General features: G+C 31.1%; 1 protein-coding gene across 2 annotated transcripts in view; it reads right to left on the bottom strand.

Moving 5' to 3' along the window:
• The window catches only part of LOC129938575 (D-beta-hydroxybutyrate dehydrogenase, mitochondrial), a 123,507-nt gene that overhangs the window by 106,777 nt on the left and 2,551 nt on the right, over positions 1-14,179 (bottom strand). The window contains exon 1 of one of the 2 annotated variants that reach the window (XM_056046215.1): positions 9,025-9,294. The exons of the other annotated variant lie outside the window; for it this stretch is intronic. Within the exon in view, the coding sequence (XP_055902190.1) occupies positions 9,025-9,039 (15 nt within the window). The 5' untranslated portion in view covers positions 9,040-9,294. Of the gene's footprint in view, positions 1-9,024; positions 9,295-14,179 lie in introns of those variants that run through there. 2 annotated transcript variants of the gene reach the window in all.

Genomic DNA, 14,179 nt, shown 5'->3' with positions numbered 1-14,179 from the left:
AGTACGTGTGGATTGTTGCCTGACCAATACCGCATATTTTGTTTATTGACGAATCCATTCAGCCAGAAATGAGCCTCATCGCTGAAGAAGGTTTTTCGATAAAAATGCAAAGCTCATTTCAGTTCTTGCTTCAATTTAACCTTGTAAAAATGTACGCCAAGATCTTTTGGCAAAATTCGCTATAACGATGTCACAGAGATGCTCAACGCTTGAGAACCACGTGTGTGAGACAAATTTGGGCTTTTTGCAACTGAAGCCCCAGCGGCAACAATATCTTCGACACTACGGGCACTTCTTTGTCTCTCTGGCATGGAAACATTATGTAATAAGCCTGTGGATTCAAGTTTATCGACTAGACGCTCCATTGTTTGTCTGCTAGGACGATTTTGACGACCATAAGTTGGACGTAGATTAGGTTAGGTTAAAGTGGCTGTTGGTTGGAAAGTCCAACACACTTATGGTCCGTTTTGATACCACATGGATCAGTTGATCAGCTTAACTCGTCGAACCAGTTGGAGCTCCGAATGAAGCGCAGGGGACAAATAATGTCAGAATTTTTTAGATCGCTGGTATCGTTGAAGTAGAAGTCTCCAAGTTGGATTCTACGTCTTTGTGATAAGGCAGGGCATGTGCACAGAAGATGAGAGATTGCCTCCTCCTCGCCCTACAAAAATCAATTGCAGGGGCTCCAAGTGGAATTGCATGCTTTCCTATTAAGCAGCTAATGTGCAATCTACTCAGAGAGTAGTAGTAGTAGTTTTCTCTATGAAAATTTAGGGCTGTTAGTGAGTTAGTGGAGACAGAGTCTAGGGACTTTAAACGCAGCTTGGCTATTCGAGAAAGGAGGGACTTAAGTTAAGTCTACCTGAGTATATGCCTCCACCAACCCCATACTCCGTTTTTGATCCGTCTATATTAAAGTTTATAGGATCATCGTTCAAAAATGACGTATTCTTCCAAGAAGACCTGGGAGGTATAGTCGTTTTGAAGCTATAGTTATTAACTTAGGATGGGGAATGGTGAAGTCAATATAACTGTTTATAGGCCAATTCCATTAATGATCCACAGAGAGGAGGCTTGAAGCCGCATGGCTGTATTAGCAGGCATTTGCTTGCTCAAAATGTCCAGCCGTATTAGATGGAACAGAACATCAAGTGAGGCGGAGGGGGTAGAGCGAAGTGCTCCTCCCATTTGTTGGACTTTGCTAAGTTTATCGTGATTTGTCGCTATATTTAGCGCCGTCCAGCGCTCCTCCATAAGTAAGGATCGGCCTTATGACCTAGATATATAGGCAGAGTGTAATGCGGGGCTATTGGCCCCATTTATTACCAATGGCTTTTTTACAGGAATATAAGGTTTCCAACCTTATTTCTTATCCAAAATGAGACCCAGGTATTTTGCTTGTTCAGAGAATTTAAGTCGCACACCGTTTATGAGGGGAGCGTCAATGATCGGGACTTTGTATTTCCTTGTGAAGAGGACAAGGTCGGCTTTTTGTGGGTTAACGCCTAGTCCACACCGATTTGCCCATCTGGTGATCTTATTTAAAGCGTTTTGTAAGAGTTCTTTTAGTATATTGGGATGTTTACCCGTTACTGCAATAGCGACATCGTCCGCATAAGCAAACACTCTGTATCCCTCTCTTTCTAGAGTTATTAGTAATTAATTTATTAATAAGTTCCAGAGAAGAGGAGATAGAACACCACCTTGTGGCGTACATCTGCTGACACCCCTTTGTGCAGTAAAATCGCCCAGTTTTGAATTAATAATCCTGCTTATCAGCGTCTGATTAATCAATTCGCTGATCGACTTATCAGCTTATCATGAAATTGCAAAACTTAGTGAAGAGAAATGTCAAAAGAGTGGCAAGAAATATGGCGTCGTTTGCTGTGCCTGTCACTCTATTTTTGTAGCGTTCATGTTGAATTATTTCTTTCCCTGTATATCCCCTTGATTAAGAAATAAATACATGGTTTTTTTTTATAACCATTATATTGAATTATTGTTTTTGGAGTCACTTTTTACTTTTATCTTTATCTGTGGAATACATTAAACTTCAAATCTAAAAAATTATGTCTCCAATTGAAGGTTCACACGCTGACTACCAGGTGCAGTTTTCACAGTTGCAGTCGATGTTCTTGCAAGGAACATAATCCGAAATGGAATAACGGTTATTTAGATAGCTTCGTATTCCTTTTTTTTGGTTCAATTAAGTTTGGTGGCCTGATTAAACTTTTAATTTTTTGGGTCATTTCGTTATTAGTCTAACGAAGCATCACTAAAGGACTATTCACATGAAAGTGACTAACGACTGACGGCGAATGAATGATTAAATGTATAAAGAATATAAATTTAAGAACTCATTGTTCGTCGCGAATTGCAATCTGATTGTAACTAACTGTCAAACCCTATTTACGTTCCACATACGATCCACACTTCAACGAATAAAATGTTCACTTGCGTCTTAACCTAAAAATGTTATTCTAGTCTTTGTTGTTCATCTGTAAAGCATCTTGCACATGAGCTACGAACTGCGAACTGTGGATGTTCGCATATTTTGACTTTTCTTCAACATGAGCTTTATTTCTATTCGCAGACAGAGACGAATTGAATTACCGTTTTCTCCATATTTTCCTCAACCATGATCTTTCACACAAAAAACAAAACAAGAGTGGTATAATGTTGAGGTTATGTTGAGCGCGAACAATTTATTCGTTGCAGTGTGGATGGCATGTGGAACGCGAATAGATTTTGACAGTTCGTAGCAACCACACTACAATTGGTTGCTCTCATGTGAATAGTCCCTAAATCTTTACTTAAATGCCTGTCTAGAAGATGATTTTGTGTTCGCTTCAATTGTGAGCTTTTGGCCCAGAGGGATGAAGAGTGGAGGGAGATGATATTCATGAAGGAGACTGATTTATTCAACGTAGTAAACTTATATAAATAAATATATCTTTGTTAAATATGGAAAGCTTACGCAAAATTCTTCAATTATGTGTTTTAAGTTTTCGCAACACAAAAACTTCAAACAATGAAATGGAAAATGTCTAAAAATGCTAGAAAAATGAAGATTCAAGTTTCAATGTCTAAAAATGCTTGAAAAATAACTTTAAAAAGTAAACATATCTTCTTTTTCAGAACTTTTTAAGTACGCTTTTTCTGACATTTGTGGCATTTGTTTCTCGCACTTCTTATGTTATTTTGCATTCGAAACATCTCGTACCACTTTGTTTGATACTCTTCTAAAATATTAAAAACACGATCAAATGACATCGCGACACTTGAAACACTAGAAAATGGCAGCTGCCTGTCAAAGTTTTGTAAACGTATTAAAGAATCTTACGATTTTTTTACCAGTGAGCTAGTGGTAAACAAACACCGTGAATTTGGTTCATGAATTAATCGTACCATTTCCGAATATCATTGGAATATGGTCCTTCGTTGGAAATTTCAGTTCTTAACCTTAACTGCAAAAGCCAGATTTTACAAAATTGCAAGAGTAAACATATTATTTTTTCGTTAGCGTTAATGGTTTGTAAAAATGAACATTCAACTTGTTTCTTAACCAAAATTTTATCTTTCTGCAACATTTTTGTAAGTTCTCCATTCAGGAAAGAATCAAAAAATAAGTTTAAAAAGAGGCTGGGACGCGACCCACACTGATAACTTCATATTCCGTCTATCGATTTGTCTTGCTTAAAAGTTTGTCTATATGTACTCGTATCAATTTTTACTAAATTTGCGTACTATTTTTTGTAGATTTTATTTTTTATGAAAAAACGGACTGTTGGATTTTTATATAAAAATTACTGAATATCGTAAACAATATTTTCTGTGAAATAAAATAAGTTATTATTTTTGAAAAGCTATTTGAGTCGAAAGTAAATTTTTACCAAGTTTTAGTACCATTTTTTCTAAGAATTGTATGTTTATTGAAAAAAACTATCAATTCGATTTTTTTCAAAATTTTACCGAATATTGAAAACAATATTTCTTATAAGATAAAATTCGTTTTTAGCCAATATTTAAAAATTTTGAAGAGATATTTGAGTCGAAAATCAATTTTACCAGCTTGTATACATTATTTTTTAGGTTTTTATTTTTTGTAAAAAAAACTGTCAATTCGATTTTGCTTAAAATTTGTCCTAATATTAAAAACAATATTTGTTATAAGAAAAAATTAGTAAAAAACTATTACCTCAAAGTTTTTAAAAGATATTTGAGTCGAAAATCATTCTTTACCAACTTTTGTAAATTTTTTTCGGTTTTTAATATTTTGTAAAAAAAACTGTCAATTCGATTTTTTTCAAAATATTACTGATTGTTGACAACAATATTTTTTGAAAGATAAAAGTAAATTAAAGCCAATATCTCAAAGTTTTAAAAAGATATTTGAGTCGAAAATCAATTTTTACCAACCTTTATTAATTTTGTTCGGTTTTTATTTTTTTGTAAGAAAAACTGTCAATTCGATTTTTCTCAACATTTTTCAGGATGTTGAAAACAATATTTATTATAAGATTAAATAAGTTTGAAACCTAAATTTCATGATCTTGAAAAGATATTTAAATCGATATTCAATTTTTACCAACTTTGAGTAATGTTTTTTTTAGATTTTTATTTTTAATAAAAAGAAACTGTCAATTCGATTTTCCTCAAAATTTTATCAGATGTCAAAAACACTATTCTTCGTTGCACAAAATTGTTTTGGAGATGAAATCATATTTAAGTCGTAAAATTTTAGAGGTGACACATTTTTTTTTTAGTTTTTTTGATTTATAAAAAAAAAACCGTTAAATGGATTTTTTTTTTCAAAAAATATACTTCTTATAGATATCACGTTACAATATATTATATAAAATTTAATTCAAGTTTTCAGCGTTTTTGATATATTTAGGGTTAACCAAAATGTTCACCGGTTTTTCAAACTACTGTATTAAAAAACCACAAACTCAATTTTCTTGAGAGCTCTTTCTGCATCTTTCTGCCTTATTATCTGTATAACAAAATTTATTTGAAATCGATATCTCTTCTGGTTCTTGAGCTATGGACAACGAAAAAACGTAGCAAACGTCACGCACGCACAGACATCTTTCTAAAAATCTTTTATTTCGACTCTAGGAACCTTGAAACGTCAAGAAATGTCAAAATTTTCAATTTGATAAATCGAACCCATTAAAAATGTTCACTTTTGTACTTTTTCGATTTTTAGGTCAATATTAAGGCTGTAACTTAATTTTTTAAAAATAGTTTTCAAATGTTTCCTCACAATTAATTATAATCTATTATCCATTACAAGAAATCTGAGTTATTTTGGACATCCAGAATAAGTATGATTTTATCCTTAAGCGGCCAGCTGTCATTAAAATCGATCCGGAAAAAAATTCGAATCGGTATTTGACAGTGTTTTCTTTTGATTAGCAATGAAAATTATAAACTTATCAATCAGAAATCACACAAAGAATTTATTTTGAGAAAAAAAAGTTAAATTGCGCATTTAATTTTCTATAAAAATGCATTTTTCTATTTACCGTTTCAAAAAGTGAAACGAATCGTTCCACTTATTTCTATTCCAATTTCAAATAATTCCAACAACAGAATTCTGTCAGTAAAAAAATGTCTATGGATTTCAATCAGGATCTGTCAAAAAATTCAATGATGTTGTTTGTTTGCAATGATAAAAAATCAATGATAACTAAAGGGTGATTTTTTTGAGGTTAGGATTTTCATGCATTAGTATTTGACAGATCACGCGGGATTTCAGACATGGTGTCAAAGAGAAAGATGCTCAGTATGCTTTGACATTTCATCATGAATAGACTTACTAACGAACAACGCTTGCAAATCATTGAATTTTATTACCAAAATCAGTGTTCGGTTCGAAATGTGTTTCGCGCTTTACGTCCGATTTATGGTCTACATAATCGACCAAGTGAGCAAACAATTAATGCGATTGTGACCAAGTTTCGCACTCAGTTTACTTTATTGGACATTAAACAAACCACACGAATGCGTACAGTGCGTACAGAAGAGAATATTGCGTCTGTTTCTGAGAGTGTTGCTGAAGACCGTGAAATGTCGATTCGTCGCCGTTCGCAGCAATTGGGTTTGTGTTATTCGACCACATGGAAGATTTTACGCAAAGATCTTGGTGTAAAACCGTATAAAATACAGCTCGTGCAAGAACTGAAACCAAACGATCTGCCACAACGTCGAATTTTCAGTGAATGGGCCCTAGAAAAGTTGACAGAAAATCCGCTTTTTTATCGACAAATTTTGTTCAGCGATGAGGTTCATTTCGGGTTGAATGGCTGCAAATAAGCGAAATTGCCGCATTTGGAGTGAAGAGCAACCAGAAGCCGTTCAAGAACTGCCCATGCATCCCGGAAAATGCATTGTTTGGTGTGGTTTGTACGCTGGTGGAATCATTGGACCGTATTTTTTCAAAGATGCTGTTGGACGCAACGTTACGGTGAATGGCGATCGCTATCGTTCAATGCTAACAAACTTTTTGTTGCCAAAAATGGAAGAACTGAACTTGGTTGACATGTGGTTTCAACAAGATGACGCTACATGCCACACAGCTCGCGATTCTATGGCCATTTTGAGGGAAAACTTCGGTAAGTTGGCCACCAAGATCATGCGATTTGACGCCTTTAGACTATTTTTTGTGGGGCTACGTCTACACAAATAAGCCAGCAACTATTCCAGCTTTGGAAGACAACATTTCCGAAGAAATTCGGGCTATTCCGGCCGAAATGCTCGGAAAAGTTACCCAAAATTGGACTTTCCGAATGGACCACCTAAGACGCAGCCGCGGTCAACATTTAAATGAAATTATCTTCAAATAGTAAATGTCATGGACCAATCTAACGTTTCAAATAAAGAATCGATGAGATTTTGCAAATTTTATGCGTTTTTTTTTTTTTTAAAAGTTCTCAAGCTCTTAAAAAATCGCCGTTTACAATTGGCGCCTAACGAAACAGAAAGAAATTTAACCGAACGTAATGCGAAATGGAGAAGTTATATGTAATATGTGGTAATCAATTGTCAGTTTTCTTTTTCTTGGAAAACAATATTGGAAGTAAAGGGCCAGTTATAACAACTGTTTTCTTTTTGACAAGTCTATTATAGCGATCATTGAAAACTTCTATCAGGTAAAGAGATTTCTTGATAGAAATACACCGTACATTTGTTTCTGACAGAAATTTGCCATTGGAATGTTTTGGCATTGATACGCAAATCAGTGGGAAGATTGGTGTCACTTTTTGTCATTAGAGAAACATAACTGCAATTTACATACATAACTTGTACTGGCCCGTTTGTAACCAATTGTTATTTTTTTTTCAGGACATTCTATGACACAACCAAGATAACAAAGTAAGTTTTCAAAGTATTTCTAAACGGAGATGTTTGTTGGTTTGTCTTCTTTGATAAAAATCACCAAAAATCGTATACAAAATCAAAAATCCCTATTTATAGTAGTACATAAATTTGATGATACATTTGATTATTACATTTACATATGTAAGTATTTCTTATTTTAATGAATGTTTTGTAGATACAAATATTTTGTTTACATTTTCTTAATGTCTAAGGCCTCAGCAATATTTATTTTAAAAACGAAAAATATAAGCGCTAAATGATGAATGAAAGATTGATATTTCCCAGTTTACCAATTTTCGAAATATGAAATCTAAAGAACAAAGAAAATATAAATAATTTAACAAATGCTTTTTCATTAGCCAGTTAGATATTCCAAAAGCATTTTTAAAACTTTTAAAATTACTCATCTGGGATGTTTTGTTATTTTCTATATTTTGTTCTTCGTAAATCGATTAATAACAACATTTCATTAATGTTGTATCAATCATAAACAAATTACATTTTTGAATGGTTTCTTTTAAACAATATTTTCTGTTGATGTCATAATAAACATTTTACAATACTTTTTTATTTTTTATTTAAATTTTGTGCTCACTTTTTTAAAGACTTTGACTTATATTTTAGATATAAGGGTAGCCTCTACATCCCGGGGGTGAATTTTCTATGAAAAAGACATAATCTCTTAATATTGAAAATAGAAACCCTAAGAAACAAAAACAATATCGAAATTCCTTGTCTTTTCGTTTTTACAAAAAAATATAAGAAATTTAAATCATTCAATCCTTTTGATGGATTATTCTTTTGTAAATTATTAATATAAGGACACATAATTGACATAATCTCGTCCCCTTTTTCCATTTTATTTTTTTCCTTCAAATGTATGCAATCATTTCTGTGTCCTTTCCTACCTTTTCCACCCACCCACTGCCTAAATCATTCCCCACATAGAAAGTAAATCTAAAAAATGGAGGAAAAACTTGCATAACTTTAACTAACAGAATACATTTGTCTTATTTTGAGTTTCCGGCTTATTTATTTTGTTGTTCTAAAGAGCCCTTTTGAAATGTTATTCAGATTTTTAATAACAACAAAAAAAAGAAGTCTATTCAAACACAAAAATAGAATTAGAATAGAAAATATAATAAAATCAACCCAAAAGATATTATATCTACGACATATTCAAATGGGAAATGGGAAAAGATGCTGCAACTGGCACTTCACCTGCTGGCTTCAAGAATTTCTTATTAAGCTTCAACATTGTTTTTGTTTTGTGTGTTCTGTTTCTGTTTTCTTATTTTTCCTTTAACCTATAATTCAATAAATAGTGAAGATTGATTTTCGGCAAATCTTAAATTCAATTTTGATGTATTTTTGATGATAAAAAGATCGGAATTTTTGGTTTAATCATTTTCGTAGTACGATTAAATTTGCCGCCACCACGCACGACCACAACTTCTACGCCTCACTGCCAAGTTGGACTAATTTGTTGTTCACCGACCTATTTGGCTTTTTGCCACACTTTTGGGTGTCTTCTTGTAATTAGGTAAAGTATGTCTTTGGTTTTTTGAATTTAAGGGAATTTTGTGAAGGGATTTCTAGGAATTTGCGTATATTTTTAGAAGAATTTTCACTTACTGTAACGTCTTGCATGATGATAAAAAATTGAAGATCTTTTTTTTAAATTCACTTAATTGATAAAATGCAATAGAAACACTAGGGTTTTGAAAGTTCTTTTTTTTAAATTTTTTTTCAAGAAAACACTTTAAATACAATTTTTTGGTTAAAAGTTCTCACACGGCGAAACACGGTTACACTTCAACTGGAAATCTCAAGAACACACAAAGTCTATTGTAGTGTCATTCCAACAACTGTCCGGTGGCGCTCGATTCTTCAGTCTGGCATTGGGCGGACAGAAAAGAAAACGACCGCGATGATGTATACCGATTGAGAAACTTATCTGTTTCGCTTTAACTCACGTGAAATGGATGCCTATGAAAAACAGACATCCTTTTCGAATTTATTTTAAAATTCAAAAGATACTTTTAGATGCATTTGTGAGTTGTGATGGGGCAGGCGGATAACAGCTGCGTTTTTGTATAGCAAGCGACTTATTTTCGTGAGCATAGCCGCACTGGCTTTTAAAAGCGCCTATATGAAGTCTGAACAAGTTCATGGAATGTGGAATATTAAAGATTGAAAACGAATGTTTTTCTTTTCTTATGAGTTTTTTTAATAAAGAAAACAGACAAACGCTAGGTTCTTAGACGTTTGTAGGAGTGGAGGTTTTGTTCAAAATTCGTGAAAAAGGGCTTTGAAGTATTTGAGGTTTATACAGAATTTTTCAATATGAGGTTTCATTATTATTTAAAAAAATATTTTCTTAAAAGAAATCAATTAATGTTTACTTCGTTCCTCAAGAGGAAGGATGACAGTGACAGTTAGGATCACATCAAAATACACTTTTCATGAAATATTCCAGAACTGATTCGCATATTGCGGCGAATTATTATTAAAAATCTCAAAATATGAGGTAAATAGAGAGATATTCAAAATTAAACTGCTATTAAAATTTTTTTCATAAACACTACTCCAAACTTCCATTTTGACGACAACATCAATTCTGAACCTATCAACAGTTTGACCAAAGGTTTCAAATTCTCTTAACTCAAGTATTATATCAGCCATAATGAATTCCCAAAACTCATTTCCAAAAAATCTTGAGTATCCGAGATATTTGGGTAAGACTTTGTTAACTTCCCATAGGAAGTTATTTTCATCGGTCCGATTTGTCGAATTGAACATTTTGACATTTCTCAACGTTTCAAGGTCCCTAGAGTCGAAATAAAAAGATTTTTAGAAAGATTTCTGTGCGTGCTTGTGTACGTCAGTACGTTCGCAAAGTTTTGTTTTGTGGTCCATAGCTAAAAAACCAGTATCGACTTCAAATAACTTTGTTATACAGATATACAGATAATAAAGCAAAGCAAAGATGCAGGAGGACCTCTCAAAAAATTTGAGTGAATGGTTATTATACCATAGCAATTTAAAAAAAAGTGAACATTTTGGTTTACCCTAAATATCTCACGAACCAACTACGCTAGAGACTTGAATTAAATTTTAAATTATATATTGTGACGTTATAACAAACAACTATATTTCTGGAAAACATCCCATAACCTTGAAAATGTTTACAAAATTTAGTAGCATTTCTTGAAATTTTAAAAATTGGATGAATGAAATCAATTTGACTGTTGGATTTTTATAAAAAAAACAACCGAATATCAAAATTTAAAAGAATGTTGACAACAATTTTCTTTAAAAGATAAAAGTAATTTAAAGCCAAGATGTCAAAGTTTTGAGAAGATATTTGAGTCAAAAATCAATTTTTACCAACTTTAAGTAATGTTTTTTTTAATTTTTATTTTTTATAAAAAACTGTCAATTCGATTTTTTAAGAATTTTACTAAATCTTAACAACAATATTTTTTGAAAGATAATAGTAGTTTAAACATAATATCTACAATTTTTGAAAAGATATTTGAATCGAAAATCAATTTTTACCAACTTTTATATATTTTTTTAGGTTTTTATTTTTTGTAAAAAAACTGTCAATTCGATTCTTCTCAAAATTTTACTGAATATTGACAATAATATTCTTTTAAAGCTTAAAATAATAAGAAGTCAATATCTGAAAGTTTTGAAAAGATATTTGAGTCGGAAATTAATTTTTACTAACTTTTGTTAAATTTTTTTTCAAGTTTTTATTTTTTATAAAAAAAATTGTCAATTTAATTTTGTTTAAAATTTTAAAGAATGTTGACAACAATATTTTTAGAAGACGAAAGTAATTTAAAGCCAATATGTCAAAGTTTTGAGAAGATATTTGAGTCGAAAATCAATTTTTACCAACTTTTGTTAATTTTTTTTTAGGTTCTTATTTTTTTCAATTCGATTTTTTTAAAGAATTTTACTGAATCTTAACAACAATATTTTTTGAATGATAAAAGTATTATAAGACAATATCTTTAATTTTTGAAAAGATATTTGAATCGAAAATCAATTTTTACCAACTTTTACACATTTTTTTAGGTTTTTATTTTTTGTAAAAAAAAACTGTCCATTCGATTTTTCTCAAAATTTAAACTAATATTGATAACAATATTTTTTAAAAGATAAAAGTGATTTCAAGCCAACATATCAGAGTTTTGAGAAGATATTTGAGTCGGAAATCAAATTTTATCAACTTTTATTAATTTTCTTTGTTAGATTTTTATTTTTTGTAATAAAACTATCAATTCGGTTTTTCTCAAAATGTTTCAGAAAGTTAAAAACAATACTACGTATAAGATAAATTACGTTGAAAGCCATTTTCTTAAGTTTTTGAATTGATATTTGAGTCGAAATTGAATTTTGACCAACTTTGAGTAATGTTTTTTTAGGGTTTTATTTTTTATAAAAAAACTGTCAATTCGATTTTTGTCAAAGTTTAACCAGATGTTAAAAACAACGTTTTTTGTAGCACAAAATTGTTTTGGAGATAAAATCATTTAATGTTAGTAAAATTTTCGAGTGAAAAAATTTTGTTTCAGTTTTTTTATTTCAAAAAAAAAAAACGTTAATTGGATTTATTTCAAAAAATATACTGGTTTGGTATCACGTTACCATATATTATATAAAATTCAAGCCTCTTGCATTTTTGGTTCATGAGATATTTAGGGTTAACCAAAATGTTCACCTTTTTTTAAGTTGCTATAGTAAAAAAAAACCCCTGGCAATTTTTTTGAGAGCCCTTTCTGGATCTTTCTGCGATATTATCTGTTTAACAAAATGTATTTGATGTCGATATTTCTCCTGGTTCTTGAACTTTGGGCGACGAAAAAAACGTAGCGAAATTACGCTCAAATTTTGTTCAAAAATTATAAAAAATATAGTTTTCAATATTCACTAAAATTTTGAAAAAAATCGAATGTAAATATTGTTTACAAAAAATAAAAACCTAAAAATCTCATTAAAAAAAAGTTGGTAAAAATTGATTTTCGACTCAAATATCTTTTAAAAAATTTGGGCTATTGGCTTCAAACTAATTTTATCTTATAGGAAATATTATTTTCAACATTGCGTTAAACTTTAAGAAAAATCGAATTGACAGTTTTCTTCAAAAAAAATTAAAAACCTACAAAATCATTACAGTTGAATTTCAACGTAAATATCTTCTCAAAAAATTGAAACATTGGATTCGAATTAATTTTATCTTATAAAAAATATTGTTTTCAACATTCAATTCAAACAATCGAATTGACAGTTTTTTTCCAAAATAAAAATACACAAGAAAAACAAAATTGAAACTTGGTAAAAGTTTCCTTTGAACACAAATATCTTTTCAAATCTTAAAAACATTGGATTCACACAAATTTTATATCACAGAAAATTCAGTAAATTTCTTATAAAAATCCAATAGTCAGTTTTTTCATAAAAAAATAAAATCTACAAAAACTGTAGTAAAATTGGTAAAAATTGTTTTTTGTCGACTTAAAAACTCTTCAACAAAAATAGGAATTGAAATCAAACTATATCTTCATAATATGCAAAACTATTGTTGTTAATTTTTTAATTTTTAAGAATAATTCAACTGACAATTTTTTTAACAAAACACGGTAACCTACAAACATTATGTGCAAGACCAATCGGCAGACCTTATAATCAAACATTTTTGTCCCACAAAATACAATGGGGCGCCCTTGATCTCTGGTATCTGGTTTCCATTTAACATTCTGCAAACCTTCATTCGACTGGGCTCTGTTTGTGCCTTCCTTTGATTGCGTCTCGTTTTTTGTAGGTTATATTTTGATTTTCCAGGACAATGCCATCGGATGTTTGCTCGACAATAAAGTTAAATACGTTGATGATATTGTGGTGAGATCAGTAAAGCTAATGATTGTATTTTTTTCGACTTAACACACGTTTAATGAGTTCTAAAAATATCAATCGATCGCTATGGGATGGTCGCTTTGCCGCCACTGGCCGACGCGTCGGTTGTCGGCCCCGCGCCGTAGCGTCACGTCCTCTTCATATCATTTATTTGACTGCGCTTTTTTTGTTTTTCAATGAGCTAGTATTTATATCAACCACAAATTGCTGTAAGGCTTTATTGCCAGCTGCCGGCATGGTAGCGTCCATCAGTTCTGAACATATATAGCATCGACGTTTTACAAATATTTTAAGATCAATAAAATGGGATTGGTTATGGGGGTAGAAATGCAAATAATAATAATTAGCGGTTAATGTGAGGATGTATCTATTTGTGAAAGCTTTTAATTTTATCTTGTTGCAAAATTTTGTTTTTCAATTAAGTGTCACGGAATTTAAAAGAAAATTGAAGAAAATACTTTCGCTTTGGCGATTTGGGACAAGATAATTTATGTTAGAGATAAAAATGATAATTAAAAGTGATTTTTTTTTTGAAGATTTCGGGCGAATGTCTTAAAAATATTGTTGCATCAATAAATCACAACTGATAAATGACTAACAAAGCGTTTGCATTAATATAACATGTCATCGGGTATATACTAAATGAGTTTCGTTCCTCACTTGAAATACATTTTCGGGCTACAAAAATAGGTAATATGAATTGAAAATTTCAGGAGTCGAAAATTTATTTGGAATAAATATTAAAAAGAATATTGTATGTATTTTTTTCACCGTTTTACAAGAGAAGGTTATAAGATCGCAATTTCTGATGGAATGTTTGCTATGATCTTTTTTTTACTTCGGAGTTTCAACCAAAGAACAA

This window comes from Eupeodes corollae, chromosome 1 (genome assembly GCF_945859685.1).
Source record: "Eupeodes corollae chromosome 1, idEupCoro1.1, whole genome shotgun sequence".
In the NCBI taxonomy this organism is placed as follows: Eukaryota; Metazoa; Arthropoda; class Insecta; order Diptera; family Syrphidae; genus Eupeodes; species Eupeodes corollae.
The sequence above is the reverse complement of the archived record's forward strand: the minus strand, read 5'-3'. Positions and strand labels throughout refer to the sequence as shown.